At 43.1% G+C, this 24,535-nt stretch overlaps 1 protein-coding gene and 2 long non-coding RNA genes across 4 annotated transcripts in view; 2 read left to right on the plus strand and 1 right to left on the minus strand.

Annotated features, from left to right (window-relative positions):
• Positions 1–17: 17 nt before the first annotated feature.
• Positions 18–24,535, minus strand: part of LOC106029917 (glycerol-3-phosphate dehydrogenase [NAD(+)], cytoplasmic-like) — a 31,218-nt gene continuing 6,700 nt past the window's right edge. Inside the window, exons 3-11 of one of the 2 annotated variants that reach the window (XM_066999441.1) lie at positions 18,261–18,347; positions 16,289–16,411; positions 10,480–10,657; positions 8,959–9,099; positions 7,619–7,757; positions 5,603–5,715; positions 3,821–4,054; positions 3,521–3,627; positions 18–2,220 (exon numbers count right to left, since the gene is read on the minus strand). In XM_066999441.1, coding sequence (XP_066855542.1) covers positions 2,124–2,220; positions 3,521–3,627; positions 3,821–4,054; positions 5,603–5,715; positions 7,619–7,757; positions 8,959–9,099; positions 10,480–10,657; positions 16,289–16,329 — 1,050 coding nt within the window. In that variant the 5' untranslated portion in view covers positions 16,330–16,411; positions 18,261–18,347 and the 3' untranslated portion in view covers positions 18–2,123. The remainder of the gene's footprint in view (positions 2,221–3,520; positions 3,628–3,820; positions 4,055–5,602; positions 5,716–7,618; positions 7,758–8,958; positions 9,100–10,479; positions 10,658–16,288; positions 16,412–18,260; positions 18,348–24,535) is intronic. The other variant, XM_066999442.1, reaches the window with a different exon arrangement.
• LOC136791099 (uncharacterized) lies at positions 3,559–6,581 on the plus strand. Its single transcript, XR_010832361.1, has 2 exons — positions 3,559–3,696; positions 5,452–6,581. It is a non-coding gene; the product is annotated as an uncharacterized lncRNA (long non-coding RNA).
• LOC106029919 (uncharacterized) lies at positions 10,066–12,439 on the plus strand. Its single transcript, XR_001203409.3, has 3 exons — positions 10,066–10,324; positions 12,064–12,114; positions 12,306–12,439. It is a non-coding gene; the product is annotated as an uncharacterized lncRNA (long non-coding RNA).

Raw genomic sequence — 24,535 nt, forward strand, 5'->3', positions numbered from 1 at the left:
GCACAATAACAGACCACTAGTAGAACAGTAATTTATTTTGTGAGAATTTTGAAAATGAAATTACATCAAGCCTGCGTTTACTGACCACTTTATTAAACTGTTGATACCTTTAACGTAAAATGTTCAGTATTACTACTAGCTCATAAATCGCTTATGAGAATTTCAGCCTGCCTGTGAAGCAAGGAGGTTTCTGAATTCTCTATCCCATCCTGATATATTTGATATTTAAGAATTACGTATTTGGCTTTCTTACTTGAAATTAAAGGTCATGACTTTTGTTTTCTTTTTTTCCCCCTAATTCTGTATAAAGGATTTGGCCACGTGATTCCCATTTCAGCTAAAGGAATGTTTCCATCGCCCTGCAGAGCCCTGAGCTATTAGCCATGAACAGGCAGTTCCGTTCCTCCAGCTGAGTCTTCCCATGGGCTACCTTTGCTGCTCTTCAGAGATCAGGGATGCTACAGCCACTGTTTCTGGTACCAGAGCTAGCTTTGCTAGCTTTAAGACTGAGATTTTAAAAATTATTTATTTTTATAAGTAATATTTTTATACATATATATATATATAACTGATAAATGTGAAAATCAACAACATTCCTCCTAACATATAGAGGAGAGGATTTTATGATGTAGTTTTTTTTTTTCTAAAATATGTCAGTGAATACAGAGAGATTAAAAAAAACAAACGCTGTTTTGGAAAATCAGATAAAACAGAAGTAGCTTACTCTTCCTGTTTGCTTGCCTTCTCTCTAAATATGAGTATTTTCAACAGGGTATTCAAGCTTAGAAAATGTGACACTGTTTATTTCATAGATGGCTTTAACTCTGAAAAACATCAGGTATGTAAAACTACCCAATATAGTTAGACGGCTTAAAAACTTTTATGCTTCTAAAATGAATGCCATTGGTAGCAAAATTAAACTGATATAGGAACCAGTTTGTGTGTAAAATTCAGACGTAGATAGAGGTATCTCCCTTCAGGAGTGCAGTGTGTGAGATAAATTGCTTAAGCGACAGCAGGATCGGGGAATTAGTCTGTTGGTTGCAGTCTGTGGAAAGATGCTTGGAGTTGCACTGGTGTCAGTCCAGTGGAGTTTCCTGGTAGCGCTGAAGTGTAGCCAAGTTTCAAATACAATTTTATAGGAATTCTGTGCGTCTGTAGCGGTCATTTTCATGTACGTATAAAAAGTCAAGTAATGCAGAGGGTGTTTCACTGCTGCTTCTTACATCCTCAAGATAAGTGTCATACAAGATGCAAGCTGAGCTGTGCCTGCATTCTAGTTGTCAATTTCTTCTTCAGTTTTCCCCTCAGCTAGTATAAATACTAGTGGATAATGCTTGCTCAGAAATCCTGACGCTCAAATAAATGTATTTACGGTTATTCCATTTTTTTTCCCTGTGTTTCAACAGAATACAGTAAGTACGATGAAAGTCACATCACTACTGAAAATTCCTAGTGTCCTGAATAATAATAATTTAAAAAAGCCCTTCTTTCCTTTCCCACCAGAACCCCTTAAACTGCTTTATTTATACATCTGCTAAACATTTGTGTATGTCTGAGCACAGTAACAATACCTATTTTTCCAAAGTGGCTTACACTTTGAAATAAAGTCACGGAAGGACTAAATGTCACAAAATACAAAACATTATACTATTTGTGTTTGAGGGGGATTTACGAAAACCCATATTTGCCGATGTGACTGCCTCTTACTGCTGTAAGAACTTTTTTATCTGTAATTCTTTTGATCTTCAACTTTTCGGCATCTTGTGCTGTTCTGTTAACTAGCATTAGTAGGCACAATGCTGAGGTTCATGTGCGTTAATTTAACTCCTGTTATGAAAATTACGATGGGCACTGTTTGAAATCAACATGAAAGTAACCATAGGCAAATGCTTAAATTGCTAACTCAAATCAAAGTCTGTTACATTTTTACATTCGATTCCTGTTCTCGGATATAATGCTGAAAGGCAGATTTTCACCCCCAGAAAGAGGATACTGAAATACATTCTGTGTTGCTTTTACAGCAAGCATTGCCACACAACCTATTTGTCTACTTTATTTGCTGTGGAGTGGATAGAAGTCCTGAAAAGATGAGAGCACAACCAGATGAGGAGAGCAAACTTCTAAGTGTGTTCTGGGTGGTTTTGCAGACATGAGATGAAATCTTGGATCGATCTACCCTCGTAGCAAATCTTGTAGACGGTTGTAAATAATGGAAACCTAAAAGAAGCATGTAAAAATACCTTTTAAATTTTACATAAACATCCATTATGTTTATAGTGGGGAAAAAAATAGTTCTTTGTTGTTGTTGTTTTACATTGACTGGAAGACTGTAAATTGTAGATGAAAAAAACAAAGCAGTAGGAATGAAGTTAGGACAATAAAGAGGAGCTTAATGCCAATTTGAGGGGGGAGGGGTCAGAGAGGGTGACACCAGAGAAAATCTGTTTTGGAGACAAAATTGTTATCCAGTGTTTTCATTTACTGAAAAAATCTTGAAGTGCATATATCCCTTTCCCTTCTGTGCGCAGAATGCGTATATTATTTGTATTCATAACTGATATCTGAAAGGCTAAAAAAGACTCAAAACAATGGAAATGTCTTAATGATTTCCTTTTCTTGGCTTGAAGGTGTTGTGGTTTTTTTTTTAATACTTGTAAGCTGTCTTACCATCATTATGTGGTATAAATGATACCACTGAATGACTTGGAGCTGAGTCTGTAATTGACAGTAATTATAGGGATGCTCATTAGATTAAATTTTGACATAGGTTTACATCCTGTCAAAATAAGCTTTTTTTATCTTCTGCTTTATTTGTTAATATTCTAACATTTTTTTAAGTATTTGTTTAGCAGTGTTTGACCTCTTTATATTACTAACATAGGACAGGCTGCAAGATGGAGGGAAAGTTTAATCTTTCCTTTGTATAACCTGAGACAAAGGCTTCAAATTATGAATAATCTTATTACCCCTCTTCCCAAACAATTACTAGTAGTTCTATATTTCAGCACTAGCTTCTTTTGTGGCACTAGAGCATTGATATCAGCACATATTATATATTCAATGTGTATACAATTTTTTGATTGTAAGCATACTCCTGAATTTTATACTGAGATGATTTAGTTCATATTTGCACCGAGAGCAGTATTGCTGCAACGCTGACATACTGAGAATGAGAGACCCTTTGATCATGTTCACAAGCTTACTCTGTATGTGTGCATCAGTCTTGTTCAGGGCGGACCAGTGATATCTAGGTAGCTCCCCTGGACTTCTTTGGTGTCTTATATGTCTGTGGCTTGTTTCTTTAACACTGTTTTGCCTTCATCCCATTCTACTGATCATGGTAATGAGGAGTCTTGCTAAGTTTAATGGTGGCCCGAGATGTAGAAACCAGTTGTGGAAATAACAGGGTAGTTAACCTCCTTAATGGTACTCGTGTTTATGAATCACTCGTAATTCTTGGTGATGCCTGTTGAGTCAGGTGTTTTTCTTGTTTGTCTTTTTAAATCAAAGCACTTACTTATCGAGCAGACTTCTCTGTTTCAGAATCTTGTAGACTTCAGCCGAAGTCTGAGGACCTTGTAGTTTTTGTCCATTCAGCATTTCATTCTCCAATTGCTCTATGGACTAGAAGAGAGGAGACTGATTACTTGCATCAGAGGAAATACTGCTGCAATACCAGCAGTTACTGAGCAGGTAAAAAGCTAATGATCGTAATGAACGGATTGTATCATTACACAGGATTTTTCTTTTTCTTTTTTTAGTTTAAAACACAGGGTTTCATTTTTTTTAGTTTAAAATATTTCAAAATCCTTCTTACTTTTCCTGTGCGTGCAAAGGCTTCTGCTACTTTTCTGTTGCGTCCTCCATAGCAGGTAGTGATCAGGTCAGCAACTCCACAGCTTTCCAGAAAAGTGGCTATTGATACCGGTCCCCTGCAGAACATCTTGGCAAAGGCCACCATTTCCATAAGGCCTAAACGTATAACTGCTGCCTTTGTGTTATCACCAAAATTCAGTCCGTCGCAGAACCCAGCTCCTACTGCTACAATGTTCTAAAAACAGTTTAGTGGATAGAGAACGAAAGGAAACTGTCAGATAAGACATACAATTCATCAATGTACATGAAACTTCAAGAAAATTCCACCAATCTGTCTGCACTTGATTCACTGGAATAAGGCCCCAGGTTCAATTCGCAGTGGCTATGGGTTTGTTATGAAGAAGGCAGGCATCTCATTACAGTTGAAGAAAATTTGCTAGACTTTTAAGCCTTTATAAAAGGCTTTTAAGCCTTTATAAAGTATCCACTTTACAAAGTTATTCCAGTGGGCAAAACACAGAGCAGCTTGTTTAATATTGTAACATTGCAATCATGTAGCATGCATGCAATTAATGTTTTGTTTTTCTGCTAGTTCCAAGCTGGAGCTCGCTGACTTTTCTGTTTTAACTGTTTAAACCATTCTCAGTGAAGACATGCCTCTGTCTTTTTTCTGTTGGTCTGTAGCTTAAACAGTTATTGGTTCTACATACTGATGCTGTAATAGATGAAACCTTGTTTTTGCCTGCAAGAGTGGTCAGTAGAATTGACCTTTTCTACAGATCTAAACAAATGTCTTGATCCTAAATATCTTCGCAGTTGTCCTGCATGTGTCCCTCCGCATCCCCCAGTTTGCAGTCCCTGAAGATGCACAGTTCATTTCATTTGAGTTACATGTTAGTAGTACTGCCATTGAAGTATTTACTCCCAGACATGCATGTGCCCCACTGCAGGTTTGTTTTGTTTGTTTGTTTTAGCAAAAGGAACGACTTCAGGGAGAAAAAACGTTTTCCACAAAACAGAAACAACTTCTCGCCTCTCTATGCCCTCTACTACTCCCAGTTCCAGTCTGTAGTTGAAAGCAAAATCTTTGGTTATTTCTATGTGAATAATTTGTTCATACCTGGGTTAAACAGGACCCATTCTTTACTAGCTGGTAATCCCTCCTCCAAGGAAAGGTGAATCGCTAAAGTACAAATGGCTGAATTTATGCAAGCTACAAAGATTGTAGCCTGGAGTCACTTTCGACATGTTTAAGAAAAACAACCCCTAAATCTTACTAAGTGCCCCTGCCATGGAAACCTGATGATTTTGGTATTTCTTTTGACGTAGTCTGGGATCTGTATGTGGATATGGCTGAATGCTGTACAGGTGTGCTTCCAACACTGAGTGGTGCTTCTGACACAAACTTTCTAGTGGGTTGCTACTTGAACTGTGAAAATAAGTTATTAGTTGGAATTACTGTACATAGTAAAAGACTTTGTTCCATGTGTGTACAATGTAAAACAAGAAAATATAGGGAACTAAATTCTGCCCTCAGAAGCAGAGGTGACCGGTAAATTAAAATACAGCTATTTTGAAATGTTTTGCCACTAATTATATCTCTAAGTAAATTTTGCCTTTTTTTTTTTCCAGATTGGAAAGCTGGCCTGTGAACTACGCATTTTGTCTCTGCTCACTCAATCCTACAGTGGTCGGACTAATACTAGACCATGTGGCTTACAGAAGACTCAGGCGAGGGTAGAATTTAGCCCTAATGAAAACGAAATAGTTTGAAATCACTGACTTTTAAGGCTCCACAGATCTCCACTGTATCAACATCAGGCACCACGGTAATCCTGAAATTGGGGGTCTGCATTAATTCTTTAAAGATCTGCCCTTGGTTTTCATTTTTGCACCCTGCGGGAAGGAAAGATGAAAGTTAGAGCATTTGTAATGTTTGAGTGACATCAGTATGCACAACTAACTGAAACCTGAAGTAAGGTCCCAGGGACCACTTAGGTTTTGTGGTCCCAGTAACTGGAAATAACATTGCTGCTGGAAGCCAGGGTAAATATATACAAGTATATACAAATATATACAAGTCCTAGTGCACGGACTGAGTATTGCTTACTAACGCTTTGAGGAGCGTAAAAGTAGACAGCCCCTAGCAGAGATGTCTGCCTGAGGAAGCTTGTGTAACCACAAACCTTGCAAGTGATTAAACTGAGAGGGACCTAATTAAAAATGAGACTCCTCAGGGTTTTTGCTCCAACCTGCCTTCAACTCGCCCTGCCCTGCCCTGGAGCCATGGTCTGCTGAACCAGGGGCTCCTGTGACTCGCGCTGTGAACATGAACTGGTCACCGCAATCCGTGCACCGCCCTACTGCACGTTTAACAGGATAATATTTACAGATTGCTTTGTACAGCACTCCAGTGTAATTGTTCCTTTGAAAATGTAAAAAGCTGTAATTGCTAAGTATTATTGTGGGGTGAAAATGATTAATGCCAAATTAATTCCCAGTTACAAGGAGATCCACAGATAATGAAGTTGAACGTTTGCTCTGCTGGAGCAATTTTGTTACCAATTTTACTAAGTCATGTATCATGTCATTACAGCGCAAGCCCTAGGTAGTGAGAGGAAGGGTAGAAAGCCCTTGATGAAGTGGTTTAGGTTGACTTTATCCAAAGAGCCCTTGGCCAACAGGCAAAGATTTTTGAATGGAGTTTCACTTTGTTTTTATGTGAGGCAGTTTTGTTTCTTTCAGAGAGAGCTCAGCAGTGAGGCTCTAGCATTTTCCGGTTGTTGCTCCTGGAGGGGTTCTGGGGTAACACCAGTGTGGTGGCTGTGGGGTTTCTGCCCCACCTCATGAGAAACTTTGTGTTTGTTTCTCATCCTTTAAAAATAACTGATGGTAGGGGCTTTCTTTGAGGTGACTGTTTCTGGGCTATGTGGCTTTCCAAAAGCAGAAACACTTTGAGGCCCCACAAGCCTAGGGGCAAGCAGGCCTCTTTCCACAGCCATCATCATGGCATGGCTTAAAACTGGGCCAGCAGAAATTGAACCATCCCCAAGAAAATGAATATTGCTCAACTCCCCTAACCATGTCTAGTCCTATTCATGTCTAGTTTCTTTGCAGGCAACAAATACCCAGCTGGTACGGTTTTCACTATCACTATAACCTCTGCATGGCAATAGAACAGTACTGCAATAACAACTTTTATCTTCGCTAGCTATTGAAGAATGTAACTTTAATATCTGCTGACTTCAAAAAGCAAGTCAAAAATCAAGTGGATTTTAAAAGCTGCTGGCCGAACTTTCCAAGTCAGGTCAGACCCAGTTCCGGGAGCATCTGAGGCTGTGCCTTGGCAAGCAGCCCGAATGAGAGGGAGGAACAGAATGTTACTGCTGCTTTTTTAAACAAGGAAATTTGAAGATGGAGAAATACACCTCAGGGGGTGTGAGCACATAGGTAGCTCCTGATTATGCGTTTCTAGCTAAACTACATAGTGTATCACTGCCTAGTTACTCAGCATTGGGTTTTGCAGACAGGTGGCTTTTGATAACTCCTACAGGAATAGGATTAAGCTGTAATTTTTTTAATGGATGAAATGAGCGAACAGTTCTCAGTACTGAAATCTGCTCTCATTTTCAATCTGACCATGCCAGCACCAAACTCCCTGGAAGTTGTGCTGTCTCCTTGAATGAGTTCAGTGTGCAGTGTGGTTCCACTGCTGCCTCTAGAACACTATCGTGTTTCCCAGCCACAGGTGAAGTCAAACTGAAGATAGCAGCTATAATTTGCCCTTTGCAATAGTTACCAATGGTGGTTTCACAGAACTTTTCATCAGCCACTTCTTTGGCTATGTTGGCCCCCATAAGCACGCTGATTTCTATTTTCAGTCTCTCTCGAATGAGGTCAGATATGAGCTTCAGGCCTTCAGGACCCTCATCAATCCCCTGAATAAAAGACGATAGTCAAAGTTGTTAGAATAGGAAAATAACAGCAGCAAAGCACTGGTAACGCAGGTGTCCTATTGCCTGCAGCTCTCCCTGGTTTTAATTGGAAGAATCCAGGTGTTATATTCACTAGCGTTAGCCATTAGTACAAATGCTCTGCAAACTCAAGTAAAGTTCAGGGAGAAGGTGCAGTTGAGTTAACCCTGCCATAGGCCTCACATCCAATGCTACTGCCTTGAGGGTGGTTTTCTTTAAGCTGTATTTTTCCTTTGTGTTAAGCACCTGTAGTACAGAACCATACTTTTAAATTAAGCTTACAAGCAGTGGCTTTTTAGCAAGATCTTAAGTATTAATCTGAGTGCTTCCTTGGTATTAAAGGTTATACTGAACTGTCACTGTGTTTTTGGAGCTTAAGAAAGAAGTAAATTTCCATGAATTTCCTTCCTTTCCCCTCCCTTCCTCTGCGTACTGCTGCATGCAAGATATAATTTCGGGGGGGGGGGGGGGGGGGGGAGAGGATCCAATATTCCAGTCTGAAAACTTGAATTAAATTTCTTTCATTCCTATTTTAAATGGGATGTTTCCTGTAACACAATCAACAGAGAAGCAGTAGACTATATTGCTACACTTTGCCTCTAGCTTTTAGTTTGAGATTCTCTTAAAATATTAATTCCTTTTAAAGTTATGATAACCTGGCACCTCTAACCTTTAAAAACAGATTACTCGTTTCATTACACAATGGAATTGCTTCAGTTCTGCAAAATTGTTAATGTTATGGTGCAGTTTTAATGTTGCCATGAACAGCTTTGCATGTACTCAGGACAGGTGCTCAGGCCCAGTGCTCTGTCCAGGTAAGAGTTAACTGAGGCTGTAGTCAGAATATGTTTTCTGGCAGCCGTGCCAGTTTATGCAGCCCTCACTCTGTGCATTTTCACCTCTGTGCTGGTCCAAGTGGGAACTGATCTAGGCTAAAGATGGGTGACAAGAATGGTTACTCTTAACCCAGTGGGGTTGCCCAATCCTTTCCCCTCTGGTCACGTGAATGGCAGAAGGACTGTCTGAGGCTTGGAGGCTTTAACTCTTGCAGAAAGAAATGCTCATACTTACGCAGAGCATGCAGCGAGGGCTGGAGTTCCTATCCTTAAGTTAAACATATTTATTTACTCCTTACACATTGATTCTTGTGGAGGGGACAACTTACCTTGATCAGTGAAATCCCAAATGTTCCAGGTTTTATCTGGTCTTCAATCTGTTCACAAACTCGCCCGATGAATTGATGTGGTAGAACAAATACTAAGATGTCTGCCCCATTTGCTGCTTCAGCCACGTCTGGTACAGCCACCTGGGACAAGCGTAACAATGGAAATGAGCCCCTCACACCAGGCAACAGTTCTCACACCTTGCAGGATAGCACCATTCCTGCAGCATTCTTAATAACCAGCAAGCTGTAGCTTCCTCTGAATGCTAGTGTGACTCAGAACAATTAAAGCCAGGTTACAAAGGAAACAGCAGCTGCATTTAAGTTTGCTATTAAAATCAGAGAAAATATTGCCCTTAGTCTCAGCCTTAGAGCAAGTGTGATTCCCCGCAGAAGAATCAGTACTGCTACCAGCAAGGCTGCTTCTAAAGGAAAATGGCAAAGTGAGGCCAGGACAGCAGACCGCGCCCATAGCACTGTACAGACAGCATTTCCGTCTCTCCAAAACGTAGAGAAACAATATGAGGAAAAATATTTTTTTTTTTCCTCAGTTGGAGCTGAAGATGTGAGGGGCCCTCCCTCTGGGCTTACTGCAACCAGCTGATTTCTGCTGGTAAAGTCTCAGAGGCTTTGTTATAGATAAGATGAAGCTGCTCTCAAATGATGAAAACAAGCTTGTTGATCTGTTTGTTACAGGACTGTGAAAATAACAACAGCAATTCAGTTTGAACACAGGAGAGCTGCATGCCAAGTTCAAACCATGGGAGTGCAAAACTGCAGTCCCAGCACTAATGTGGTTCTATATATAACCACTCTCCAAGTAAGGAGACCCACCACGTGCAGCATCTTAACTTCCTTTTACAACTACGGCTATTCTAGAAATGCAGTGCTACTTTGTTTAATTCGCAGAGCTCTGTCGTTTGGCAAAATCTTGAACAGCCAAAAAGCCTCCCTTTGCTTGCTTCAATAGCTCTAAATGATCTAAGCTGATTAAATAGTGAGGTATAATTTGGTATTTCAAATGTATATGAAAATTAAATACCTTATATTTTGGTGGAACTTGCAGCGTTATTTAGTAACGTGTTGCTATCCTGACATCACCCAAAAACCATTAGCTCACTGTTCATCTCCTTGTTAGCCATGCTGTTGATTCCCTTTTTTAGAAGAAGGGAGAGCAGTAGCTTTCCTCTTTATCCAGAAGATGCTGTGGGCTTAAAAATCTCTCTGCTCTGTGTATACGCAGCTCTAGAAATAGCAAGCAGAGATATGCTGATTTATGCTGGGGAGGAGGATGGCATATTATGTATCAGTATTCGACACAGTTGGCTGTTTGAAATTGCGTGACAAGAGAGGAGCAGAAGTCCCAGAAGTAAGTTATATTTCATACTTAAAATACTGGAGTGAGTTAGGTGGCAAACCACAACAAGGTGGTGAACTACTTCCTAGTTTAAAGATTGCCACTTGTTGCCTTCCTTATCAAAAATTAAAATAAATAAAATCAGTGATTTTTTTTTTCCAACTTACCACATTTTTAGGTATCTTGTATCCAGGAAGATACTTAACATTTTCATGTTCCTGGTTGATTATTTCTGAGAGTTTTCTTCCATTGATAATCTCTTCAAATACCCACATCTTGACAGTGGGATCAAATCTGTTGGACTTCTGGACATTTTTGCCAATGATTCTTGCTATGGCTGATCCCCTTTTCAAAAATAAAGAAATAACTGTTAGGAAACAAACTTTCATTGCCAACTGGAAACACAAGTTACTTTCAACATAATAACTCATAAAAAGCCTGTGCTACAAAGCTTCATCTGCTTCTAAATTTATCAGAAAGCTGTATCCATTACCCTCCATCAAACAAAACAAAAAAATAGTTTAAAATCACAAAAAGTAGAACTAGAGAAAACATTAATAAGGAATCTGGAGTCATAAGAAAGATTACAGAGTGGAAGTGTGATATACCATCAACAGCGCTAAAAATATACTCTCTGGGGCTAATTGAATATCTCTTGCTCCTGAGATTTTCTTTTTCTGAAAACCAACTCCAAAATAATCCAGGTAGCGAAGTACTCCTGAATGATCTCGCTGTGCCAGTCTTTGTGCATCTCATCTAAAATAGATGCATGCCAAGTTCCTACCAATAGCCAAACAGTTGCAATAAGGATTTTATGTAAGATATAAAAACTAAGAAATTATCTTTAGAAAAAAAATCACCCTGGTGATTTCTCTTTAGATGTGGTTCTAATTATCAGCGTAACAAGATCCAGAATATCTGAAGATATTTGAACCATCCGGTTTACTCGTGGTCGTGCTGAGCATTTTTTATCTTGGTTTAGGCAATAATTTTATTACCCCATCCAGCACTGCTGCCTTGTGAACTTTCACTTATTCTCTTAGCAAGAGAAAATTAAAAATCTGCAAAAAATACTGAGAATGTTGCTTGATGCCCTTTAAATTATTTTGGGGGTAGGAAAGGGTGATTTTTATTTTTCCTCTTCTTTTTGCTTTAATACTACTTTAAAGTACTGGCTATTTTGCTAACATAACTGAAAGAGGGGTTCCAGTTATGACATTCTTGTCCTCTGACTCACTTGTGATATACCTGCAATTAGGAGCATGAACAGGATTTAGTTGCTTTCTGTAACTGATAAAAGTCTTAAGTACATCCAAGACGAAGTCCAGTCAGGTCTGTGCTGTGAATGGTTCAAAGGGAAGCCATGTTGTAACTGGCTTTCCTTGGCTCAACTTGATTTTTGATGTAACAGGCTTGCACAAGGCTAATTGCTCAATAAATAATAAAAGAATAAGGGCTTCATCTTAATCTTTAACTATAAAGAAACCCTACTGAGATCAATTTTCACTTTCCCAGTTTTGACTGCATGCTGTATCCTGAGCTGCTGTAATGCTTTCTTTCAAATTAAAAAGAAAAACAAAAAGGGGGGATAATTTGTTCTGGTCCTTTGTGAGTGTAAAATATGTACGTAAATATTTCCAGGGCAAACCTTTATTTTTTTTTTTTGAAAGAAAGGCGTATAATTACATCATATGTTCGTATTATCCGTAAAATTTCTTATGTTCTGGTTCTCTTCCCCTGTTCTCCAACAGTGAGCACAATCAAGGCCTGAACTGAAGAGGAATTGTGGCTCACCATCATAAGTATGTATTAATAAGAAAAGTTATTTTTACACATATAAACACTAAGACTTGAGATCTAAATTCATTTTCTAGGTTGTGTTGTAGCCTTCTTTAGTGAGAGGTGATTTTTACCTGCTTCTTATCTACAAAACGGTAATAACTTTCCCTGCTTACACCCAGTATCACCTCTCCATTTTTCTTTCTTTCCTTAGACTAGAACTTTTTGAAAGCCCCAGTGGAGCCCCGACATTCTCTTTCACTCTGAAAAGCTGAAGACAAACCTAAAAAGACTGCAATATAGAAATGTTTAGAAGATGTAAAGAATGTGCATCAAGGTGACTTCTTGGGGGGGGGGGGAGGGTAGTTTATAGCCTGTGACTGTACCAAATTTTTGTGGTCTTCTGTTGAAAGATGCAGGTTCCAGCTCTAACTTCTGAAATCCTGACTGGGACTTGCAGCTTTCAGTAGATAAAGCTTACCTTCATGCAGAGCTGTCATTACCAATGTGCTTGGATGTTTCCGCCCAAGTATTCTCCCACTGACAAGATACCCATGAAGGTATCTCAGGCATAAAGCTAGCTTCACAAATCACCATGTTTTTGATTGGTTTCTCTGGGAATCTTGGGGAGACAAGGTGTAATGTTTAAAAGGCATCCAGTGGTCATCAGGGAAAATCTCTCTCTATGAAACAATTAAACAGTTCAAAAACTGACGCACTGTTTCATTTGGGCCATTTAAAATTTACAGTCACCACTAATCAGCCTTGGAAAGAAGAATTGCTTTGTCTGTGAAGCCAGTGCTCAGTAGACTTCACAGGCTTGGCAGAGAAGCTCTGCTTATGCAAACAAAACCAAGGACACACACACATGAAGACTTTGACATTCTATTTTATTTCTCCAAAACTCTTTAGTGAAGATTAATAGATAGCTGAGAACTCTACTTAGATCATTTTTAAAAGTAAGTGAAAACTGCCAATCATTATTATTCTCCAATTACATTCAATCATGGTGGAAGTGATTTACATATTGCTAAGAAAAAAAGCTCTCTTATTTGGAGATTTCCTATTGATACAATGGGATTTTTTTTTTGATGAAGAATAATTTAAATAAGACCCATTATTTTTTATATGCAAATATGAAGGTATCTGTGACACACGTTGGAACTGGTGAAAAACAGAGCTGAGACCCCATGAAACCAGCTAATCCCTTTCAACTGCCCCTTGCATAGGAAATGTACTCATGCCATTCCTAACAGGAGCTGTTCCAAGGAGGCCTTACAGACCTCAGCTACAGCCGCTAGCTTCCCTTCCCTGAGCAGCCCCCTAGGGCTTTACTATCCTTATCCTTAGCGTTAGCAAGATTGTCCTTACATCTAACCTAAATCTTACTGCAGTTTAAGAATTTCTGTTCTAAGAGGGAAGGATATTGTTTCTCTCCTTCAGATACTTGATGAGGATCATATCTTCCTTCAGACTCTCTTAGCCAACCACCTCTTTTTTTTTTCTTTCTTTTTTTTTTTTTTTTTAATTGCTTAGGTTGTAATGGACCCTGAGAGGTCTCCAAAGCGGGAACAACACTGAATTCAGATCAGTTTGCTCAGGGCTTTGTTCACTTGAGTCTTGAAAACTCCCCAAGGACCAGCTCCTCTCTGGGCAACCTGTCCCACTGCTTTATCATCCTCATAGATTTCCCCCCCTGTATATCCATTTGGAACCTCCCCAGTTCAATTTATGGCCATTGACTCATTTTCCTTCCATGCACCTCAGTAAAAAGCCTGGCCATCTGTGCAGGGTAAGGACATATGCCTAGTTCAAGCTGAATCTTCACTGAGGAGAGTCCAAATGAATATAATTAGATTGGAAGAGCTTTTGGGTTCTGAAGGGTCAGGCAGTGAAATAAACCTGTATTTTTAAAAACAGATAACTGAACCGTGATTAACAAACGCAAAGCCTCCTGTACCTGGCTGACAACTACAAGACGTAACGTAGCACTTGCTTTACTTAACCACATCAGTCATGAGTTTCCTGACAGTGTTGACTTAGTAAGCCAGTGTGACCTGCTGAACTTCTGCAGCTGACATTAGCTATTGCAAAATGTTGTGTCACATGTTGGCCATGTTTCTGAGCTGCAGGAAAGCCTCACGTGCAGTTATCTGAGCTGTCGCACAAATATTCGGGAGGAATATAAGGAGACAATGTTTGCCAAAGAAAAACATATTTCTGTGTTGTGCTAAGATTACCTGTACTGCCATAGGGGCTATGCATAGATGTAATTTAAACACTAGAGAACAACATTTATCTACTTCACAGAGATTTTACAGTCTGTCCGTACGGTAGGAAGTAAGAGATGAACCCAGGCAGACAGGTAGTACAAGTAAGCAGATAGTACGAAGCGATTTGCTGGACTGGAGTCTCAGTATCTGTGGGGCATAGCTCTTTTCAGTTTTGTAGATACACATTGTGGAAAAAAAAAAAAAAAAGAAGAAACAACCAACTGGCTTTTGAGAATGTTTTATGGAAAGAGAACAGCTTGGGAAAAGGCGTGAGATGCTTGCTTGAGGATGAGAGCAAGAGAGTAACTAAGTCTTTAATTGTTGGCCGATCAAAGGTAAAAGCTGACTCCTGGATGTTCAGCCATGGCTCTTGGGGGGCTTGGAAGCAATAACAAGCAGCTCATGCAGGCTGTGTTTAAGGCGAGGAGGAGGAGTGTGGCAAGGGAGGGAAGCAAGCGCTGGAATGACTTGGGAACAGCGGCAGTCAGGGAAGCAGGGTGCAGGAGTGATGGGTCCGTGAGGGCCAAGGAAGGGGATGCTGCAGTGAGCCAGCTGTGTGATGGTGGGTTCCCAGAGAAGGCCTAGCTGTACGGTTGTTTGTGAAAGACCATATGTTAGAGATGTCGTGCACGGGGAACCTGTGATCTGGAAGCATGTCATGCATGTAGGGACTCAAAATGCCGTGGGCTGATTTTACAAGGCAGGAGGGTCCAGAGCCGCACTGTAACTACGCTGTGTTCTCAGCAGCTCACAACCAACCACTCCCTCACCTATTGACTTTTTTGGTATTTGCTTCCAATTAGCTGTCAGGTATTTAAAAAATCTTAAAGAACTTGCCCTCCTTGTACAAAAACAATCAAAGAACTACCTGGAGGCTGGGTTTGCTAATCACAAGCACATGCATATACATGTTGTTTGGTTTGTTTGGGCTTAGGTTATATAAACTGTAAGATGCGAAGTCCATTCAGACAGGGTTACTGACTTCGGTGAGTCTGCCAGAGCCAAGGAGCTTTTGCAAGCAGTGTTTTTGTCCAGGCTAGAAAGAACCGAGCAGTAGCAGGTATATTCTTATAAATGGGGGCAGGGATAAGCTGGGGACTCAATGCTTTTACAAGGCTGTGTCTCCACCAAGATGCAAAACTACATGCTGAAGATGACAGAAATGAAGGCTACATTTAAGTCATGGTTTTAAATGAAACCTGTGTCCTGGTTCTTTCAAAGGAGTGCGAACAGCATCACCGCTCTGCTCGCTGCTCCATGCTTGTATGTGGAGTGCCTGGGCTCTGCCACAGACAAACACAACCACAGAGGCACAGCTCGGGTCCTCTCTGGGATCTCGCTGTCCTGGTGCCAGGCTGGGAATGCTTTATACACTTACTTAAATCAAGTCGAAGCCTCATGTTTTTGCAGTTCTCATTGGCTCGGGCATCTCTTTGTTACTGGCATTTACTGATGTACATCCTTACAATGCTTACAAAATTAAGCTTTAGCTTACATCTTTAGCTTACAATTCCCGTTTAGCTTACAAAACAAAGAGACCCCCAGCCCCAAAGCAAGAGGAGCTTTTGCCCTGGCTCCAAATCTTCTATTTCCCCGGGGTTATTGTGTTTAACGGAGCGGGGGAGGGACGAGGTTCAGCCGGGACACCACCGGGCAGGGCCGGGTTTCAGGACCATGGAGATCTTTCGCCGAGCCCGGAGCCCCCCCCCCGGGACCCGCCGGGCACCTGTTGCGGAGCCCCCGGGACCCCCGGGCACCGAGGGGACACCCTGCCCGGGCTCCGGCGGTGCAGGTGCGGTGGGGAGGAGGGCAAGGAAGGAACGGGAAAAGGGAAGAAAAAAAGGCGATAGATAAAGGGAGAAAGGTAGGAAGGAAGGAAGGAAGGGGGGGTCCCCTGCGCGGCGCCCCGCGCTGCGGCACTCACCAGTTCCCCGAGCCCACGATGCAGACGCGGAGCGGCGACATGCTGCTGTGCCCCGGCTCGGCTCGGCTCGGCTCGGCTCGGCACGGCCCGGCCCGGCTGCCAGCACCGCCCCCGGCCCGGCCCCTGCGGGAGAAGACGGGCGTCAGGCAGCCTGCCAGGGCCGCGGCCGGGCCCTGCGCCCCGCCGGCTTCTCCTGCCCCACCGCCGGGCCTTTCTGCCCGGCCCGGCCCGGCCCCGAGGGGGAGTGGCGGCCCCGAGGGTCGCCTCAGCCCGAGCCTGGGCTGCGGCACCCCCGGGTGGGCACCCGGAGGGCCCCAGGCTCGGTGAGGAGCTCGCTGGGTCCCTCGCGGGTCCCTCGGTGGGGCTCCTTGGGCTCGTCCCTCACGCCAGGGGCTGGCTCGCAAAGCCCTGGAGCGCGTTCCCAGAGCCAAGCCCAGCCGACAGCACGGCTCCCGAGGTGGCACGGCAAATCGAAGTCCTCAGGACGAAGCACAGCGTCGTTCTTTTTCCCTACATGGTCTAACCATCCATCACTCCCTGCAAATTGTCTCCTCTCTGCCCTCCACGGCAGCCCATCTCCTCTCCAAAGCAGCCTTCTCCCCCATTTTGAAGCCCAAGAGCTGCCTTCACCAGCCCCACGCTCCCACCCTGCCAAGCCTCTGTGCCCTGCACCCACCGGGCCCGACTCGGCGGCGCCTGGCTCCGCGACGAGGGGTTTGGAGAGGCAGGCCGGCTGCCAGCGCTTGGGAAGAGCCTGTGGGTGGTTTTGGAGGGAGGCATCAGCTCAGCCCGCCTGCTGCTCTCGGCTACAGCAGCTCGGCTGCTTGCCTGGTGCATCCTGCTGGTGGGGAGCGTGCCTGGGGCTCACAGAAAATACCACAAAACGATGCACTGAGGGTACAGCCTCCTGAAGGTGAAGGTAAGGCTGGGGCCCTGGGCACGTGTGGGGCCTGTGAGGTTCTAGGTGCACCTTCCTCCACTCTCCTGCCTGTTCACCATGGTTAGCTCTTTCCCTGGCTGGATAGCTCCTCTGTGCCTCGTGGCTTTCTTCTCCGTTTAGCTTATCCCCTCCCTGTGAAGATCTCATGTGGAGGTGAAGAGGAGCCACCAACCCTCCTGATACTTCTCTGCTTGTCATAACCTCTTCAGTCCTGGTGGGTCCTCAGCCCCTAGGGTGTGGACACAGTCACCAAAGCGCTGTCTTCTGGATCTAATTCATGCAACTGAAGATCACAGAATTAAAGAATGGTTTGGGTTGGAAGGGACCTTAAAGCCCATCTAATTCCAACCCCCTGCCATGGGCAGGGACACCTCCCACCACACCAGGTTGCCCAAAGCCCCATCCAGCCTGGCCTTGAACACCTCCAGGGATGGGGCATCCACAGCTTCTCTGGGCAGCCTGTTCAGTGCCTCACCACCCTCACAGTTATTTATTCTTAATATCTAATCTAAATCTACCCAACCGTTACTCTTTGTCTTATCACTACACTCCCTGATAAAGAGTCCCTCCCCATAAGATGTCCCTAGTCTATGGAGTACTTGAGTATTGCAAACTGTAATGGTTTCCTCTAAATTAAAGCGCAAGTTTTTAATTACAAAATGCTGCTATATCAATTCAGTAGCCTCTTGATCAATCGATTTATGAGACCTTCACGTGGGGTTTGCACTGACCAGGGGTGAGACTGACAGCGGGTGAGCAGTTTTAACCGGGGACACAGAACTGCCACGAGAAATGGGTCCTTTCTCAGATTTGAGCCCTGGAGCCATGTAGCACTGACTGTGCTGATGACTTGTTTCCTCAGGCGAGAAGAAGGATCTGTTCTTGCTGACATAGGCACAGTGTTTGTTTTTCCCATAAGCCCAGGAGAGCTCTCGAGTGTGAGTCATTAGTACATAGCAGACATAAGATCTTGGTCCGCTTAGTAGGGAGGACAGAGACAACCCTCCCGAAGCCACCCCCACCCACGCTCACCTGGTCTGTTTCAGCACCTAATAGGCTGTGCACATGTCAACAGTCAGAGTTTACAAAGCCGACGGGTTTTCATCAGCCGAACAGCTGCTGCAAACAAACAAACAAAAAAACCAGACCTGCTGTCAGTGGTGCGCTCTTTCTATGGGGATGATGTGGTCTTTTAACATCCCTACAGATGTGAATGAGAAATGCCAAACGCGGCAGGCACCAGGCAGAAGGTGGGGAGGGAGGAGATGTGGGGCTGGCTGCCCTGTGGGGAGCGAACCGAGGGCAGGGTAAAGTGCAGTACCCACTGGTGCTTTTCCTCCCTCTCTGCCCACCCCAAACACGTTTACGGGGAGGCATTGTATCCCTTCCCAGCACTCATTCAGCTAAGCTCATGCCCTCTCATCACCTCTTTGCTGTTTCTCTGATTATTCAGGTGACACTTCTCTGTACCTGCTCCAGCGTGAACCCCGGCTTGCTGAGGACTGATAACCTGAATGATGCCCTAAAACCTCAGTGGAGTTTCACCCAGTGCCTTGTATGTATTTACTAATTTCTCCTGGAAATACTTGCCTTGCTACATGTAAGCCTGCATTTATTATTTTAATAACTATATCGGGCATTGGCTTTTCCTCTTCTGTTCACAGCTGATGAATTTTAATTTTTACAGAAAGGTTATTAGTCTCTCAGTGCACGTCCTTGCATTTTATATGGTTACATTTCATCCCATGTCTGTTCCCAGGGCACAGCAATCATATAGTCCTCCCTGTAAGACTTCTTCTCTATTGAAAAGGTCTCCCAACTTTGTCGTTAGCAAACTTCATTACCCCACTTGTCATTTTTTGCACCAAGCTGACTTAATGCCATTATTCAGTAAGACAGATTCCTCCAGTCCTGTAACTTTGCTATCAACACCATCAGCAGTTTTCACCCCTGTACTAGATTCCTTCAGCATTTTATAGTGTTTACGTTAATCCTCATCTTCTTGAGTTTAACTAATAAGTTTCCCAGTAATACCAAATCAAATGTTTTACCAAAGTCCAAGCTGATAAGATTTTACCAGTTTTCCTTTGGCCACAAAAGCAATTATCTTATCAAAGAAAGATATTGGGTTGGTCTGCACTTAACATGCCTATCTTGCACTTTAACCCATTTTCTCCTTCCCTCCATGACTTTTGTTACTCATTTGCCCTACAGCCCGTGTGCTAAAAAGCCTATAGATTTTGTGCTAAGCAGCCTATAGATTTTGCTGATAGCGATTATTCAGCCTTCAGAACTGAAGGGTGAGAAGCTTTGAGTTTTGTGGCGGTGTTACATGTGGCAATTTCCATACCCATGCCCTGGAGCCTGTTGACAGTGCTGCCTCTGCCTTCCGGGGTTGCATTATCTTCCGTATGGAAACTGAAGCAACATATTATCCCTTTAGCTTCTAGCTATCCAGCTTTCTACCCTGCTGTCATTGCTGGTGATCCTTTCCTTTTTTTGCTTTATACTGATGTAGCTAAAAGCCTTTTCCTCTTGATCTCCTTCCTTCTGATTTGTTTCCATTTTGAGCAGCTCTGAGTTTATACCTTTAACTGTTGATGTTTGAAGCATAGTTTTCTCTGTATATCATTCTTTTTTTTTTTTTTTTTTTTCGTAACTAGGCTTTCTGTATTTTTCTGAGATGTTCTGCTCTGTCTGCATTGCAGTTCACATCCTAGATGGGCATATGGAGCTCGAGCTAATACTCTGCCTCTACCCAAACTGCAAGCACCACACCTGGCCCACGCCTTGAAGCAGACAGCCTGCTGGCTGGCATTAGCATCAAAATTACAAATATAACACGGGCCTCTTTGTTTTCCAGTGGAAAAATTTTTGGCACAAGTTTTCCCTGAATTATATTCTAAATGGAAGGTTTGCAGAATTTAAAATGTATATATAAACACTAGATTATTGCATGCAAAATTGCTATTAATTGTAGGTATTAAGTAGTAGCCATTTATACAGAGGCAGCCTGTAGCTCAGCGTAGCTCCTTCAGGATGTTGGATACAAATAAACAATGCCAGTTTATGTCCTTAAGAACTCACAGTCCAAGTCATTTCCAGCTTCCACACGGATTTCTTGCAGTCTGGCTTTACCAGTTCATGGGATACAGAAAATAAATCAACAGTGAAGTTTTTACTCCACTCATTCTATTCAGTTGAGTTCTCTGCTGCACCTTCTGGTTTGATTAGATAGCAAGATTTTTTTTTAATTATTATTATTTTTTCCCACACTTAAATAAGTTCTCCAAAAAGGTACTTAGCAGAAAATTAGGCTGAATTTTAGCCGTATAGAAATCAAAGTCAACTCCAAGCAATTTTCATAATCCAAGCAGAATGGACCAAGAAGCCAGTTGTAAACAGTCTGTAGCGTTTAGGTCTTCCTGCAATCCAATGGATGAGGTTTTCAGGCAAAGCAAAATATTACAGGACTGTAACAGAAGTGAAAAATGCATCTTCTGGAAGGAAAACCGTACTGGTAACTTATTGTTAATTGTCTTCAAAATAGACGTCAAACCCCAGACAGCAGACCTACAGAGACTTTCCTGAATCCAAATGTACCTACTCTGTAGGCAGCAGGGCAGCAATGAGAAGGAAGGATGTCATCTGGAAATTATGAAGTGGATGCAGAATTGATTAGAGGAGCATGCAGGTACAAGTAGGACAACTGGTAGCAAGAAGAGCTCAGTATCGGTCTCCCATATGCAGATCTTACTTATATAGTGATGGAGCAGTCGGATTACAAAGGACAGCTTCACCTACCAAAATTACTGAGTGCTTTGGCTTGGTTTCCAAACTGATCTTGTTATCATGATACACCTGGAAATAGCATTTGACTGAGATAACAAGAAGCAAACCATGATAATGGAGACCTACAGCAGATGGAGAGATACACAGGTTGCCATAGAAACCATGCAGAAAAAGCGTGTAGGAGTGGAGCAAGGGACAAAAAGAGAAGGGGTTAGAGACTGAAGAACTGAACTCGCTCAGCAGCCGTTCAGTTTTTGCGAGACATTAACAAAAACACATTAGCTTTACAGGGGATTGAGAGCCATGGAGGGCAGGAGTCCTAACGGTGAGCTGCAGAACAGCGGAAAGCAGCGATGCCATGTTGTGCCATAGGGGAGGGCAGAAAAAGCCTTTGGAAAAAGGTCAGAGGTGAATGAGGTGGCTGAAACGGGTGGGAAGGCCTGGAGCACAGCCACAGCCCTCGCTCCCTTGTGCCTGGTGAGCACCCTGGTGAGAAGGGGATGTGCTTGGCCTCCCCCCTCCCCACAGGGAGGCCATAGGTGTGCAAGAGGTCGCCCTGCTTCCAGCCGTGCCTGCTTCCAGAAACCCTGCTGCAGTGTGCCGAGCAGCTTTGTGAGCACAGGAGAATGGATCCAGCTGCAATGCTCATCGGTGCTGTGGCTACGGAAATGTCTCACCCTCCGGTCTTAGCACAGGTATCGCCTTCTGCGCTGGCAAGGCTGGCAGCAGGAGATAAAATGCAACATGAGTGTGGTGGTCACAACACATAGGTGTGGAGAGCGGTGGGGGCTGCTGTAGTCTCTGACCCCGTGTGCTGGCTGTGGAGCATCTTTTGGCTGTGTTAGCTGCCCTGTGCCTGCTTGAGGAAGAGCTCCGGGCTCTCTCCATGCAGGAGCAGCAAGGAGAAACAGCCGTGCCCAGGCAGCAACTCTGAAGAAGCTGCTCCAGAGTCAGAATCAGGGCCCCTCAGTCCTGTCCTCCCTGAGCTCCCAGGGCACAATCCTTTCCTCAGAGGGTGCCCTGCTGGGATTACACAATATTCCAGCCCGGGTTCCCGGCTTCCAGCCAGACCGAGCCCCAGTTTACATTTCCAAGTCTGGGCTGTGCTGCGTGATGTAACGCTGGAGGCTGGAGCATGACTCAATGCACAGTCACACTGCGTGGAACTGGAAACGGTGCCAAATGTGACTGTGGGGGATGCAAGCGGGGAGGGAAACTTTGTAGGCAGCCTGAGCTGCTGCCGTCTGTGACTCTGGTCCTGTCAGCTGGACATCTGAGATTCAGTGGAGCTGTGTTACAGCAGAGCACAATGCGCAGTGATGGATAGAGAAGGGGAAGGAAATTATGAGATGACTGATGGTGACTGAAAAGCCCAAACAAATAAAGGTTTTGACTCATTAAGACTACAGGAGTGATGAATAGCCATTAAAAGCAAGCACCAGTGACCCTGCACGTCAAACAGTGCAGCGTTTCGCATACACGCTAACTTACAGCAAAGCCACGGGCCCAGTAACACAGTGATGTCTGTAAAGCTCCAGATTAGAGATTCTCAAACGATCTCAACAGTATAAAACACCCCAGAGGCTGAAGTAAATTGTATTACCTTTACCTGCCCTCCCTGGCCATTTTCACCTATGGTCAGAAAATTAGAGCTGTGAATTCAGTCTGCTATAGGAGAAAGGCTGGTCTTATAACTGTGTTCCTTTCCCTGTTCTCGTGTCATGTTAGCTACTGCTGTAGTGGCTGGGTAGCTTTTATTCTTGATACAAGTAGGTTTTTTTTTTTTTAAAATGCTTATGATGCTTATGAGAAATAGCACTCCTCGTGCAAGAAAGGCAGGCGGTACTTTCCAGGATTTATGTTATTTCTCTAAGGGCCTGTAGGGGATGTAGTTCCTTAGCAGATAGCAGCAGTGATTGCTTATCTCCCCTGCACCGGCTACCAGCTAGGATACAGGTTTAAAATTATATGAAGCTTGGTCTTATCCAAAGATAATTTTTAGGACAGGAAAAAGTCCTGACCAACTAACAAGGGAGTGACAGAAAACTCATATCATTTCTACTTAGAAAAAAACTAATATATATATATATTTAGGAATACAATTGATGAGGAAATATGTTGGATTTTAGAGCTTTAGTCTTTGAACATGGATAGATTTTGCTACTCTGAAGAAATGATTCTGATGTGAAGAAATGTTAAGCACATATAGCCAGACTATAAGCTTTGGAAGAAATCTGCAGGAGCAGTCCATGGTTTTCATCAGATCCTGGACAATTTTCTAAGAGCATCAGAGTGATAAATTATAGCAAATATGGCAAATTTGCTTTAACATGAGTTACAATAAAATGCAATTCACTTCTGTTTGTAGCCATCATCAGGCCTACAAAGACAAATACTGATAAATGTGTATTATCCTTTTCATGCTTTCCTCCCCCAGAGCTGCAACACTTTCTGAGTTCTTCCAGGAAAGAAACTGGCAGCGCCAGAAATCACAGCGATGGGTAAGGGCCAGGCATGCTCGTGGCAGGGTGCTCTGCTGTGATTTTGGTCCTTTTGAGCCATTAAATTACAAGTGGGGAAAGAGACTAAGAGCAGTGAACCTGACCACAGGTTATAACTAGTAACAAACGTAAACTAAAGGTAAAGGACATCTTTAACAGTGCCTTCTTAGCAAAACTGGTTATGCAGTTGTTAAGCATTTTGTCAATGCCACCTTACGATAATCTCTGGTATTGCAAGTGCAGCACTTTTTAAAAAGAAAAATGCAAATGCATGGGGTTTGCCATCAGAGTTTACTCTCTGTACTTTCGGATCAGATCCTGAGAGGCTGCAGAAACACACAGTAAAAACACCGGCCTGTCTTCTGTGTTGGGGAGGTCGTGGGTGGTGTAACGTCCTGCTGCCTGTCTGACAGCAACAGAAGGTCTGGCACAGGTGAAGTTACATTTCTGTTGGGACCAGTGGTCCTCAAGCAAGGGGAAATAACATGGAAACATGGGACTCTTGCCTGAGTTGCTTTTGCTTCACGTTTTCCCAGGAACATTTCAGTGGTGTTGGCATGCATTACGATACAATACAATGGTATTATATTTCCAGTTAAGGTTGCAAGTGATCAGCAGGAGAGGAACTAACATGTTTAGAGGGCAAGAGGAACGCAGTTTTGGCCCAAATGTTCTTCAATGGACAATCTGACTCTGCTGGTCTGTTCTCTTGTGGTTCCACAGGAGAAACACGCAGCTGAAAAAGCCTTTATTTTCCTGCAGTGATGAGTGTGCTTGTAAAAAGGCAGAAGCGGGGGATTTTATGCCTGTGCAGTGGTAATATATTATGTCTCTGTAAGACGTATTATAGCTGTAGGTGCAACAGGCAGTCCTCACTGGGGTCTGTTAGCCGAGATTGTGTGTGTGTGTGTGCTTGGCAAGGAGGAATGATACAGGCTAACTTAAAGCTGGCTTGGTACTTGTAAATACATTTTAAAGACACGATACTTGTAAAATCATATCCTCATCTGATGG

Source organism: Anser cygnoides, chromosome 6 (assembly GCF_040182565.1).
Source record: "Anser cygnoides isolate HZ-2024a breed goose chromosome 6, Taihu_goose_T2T_genome, whole genome shotgun sequence".
In the NCBI taxonomy this organism is placed as follows: Eukaryota; Metazoa; Chordata; class Aves; order Anseriformes; family Anatidae; genus Anser; species Anser cygnoides.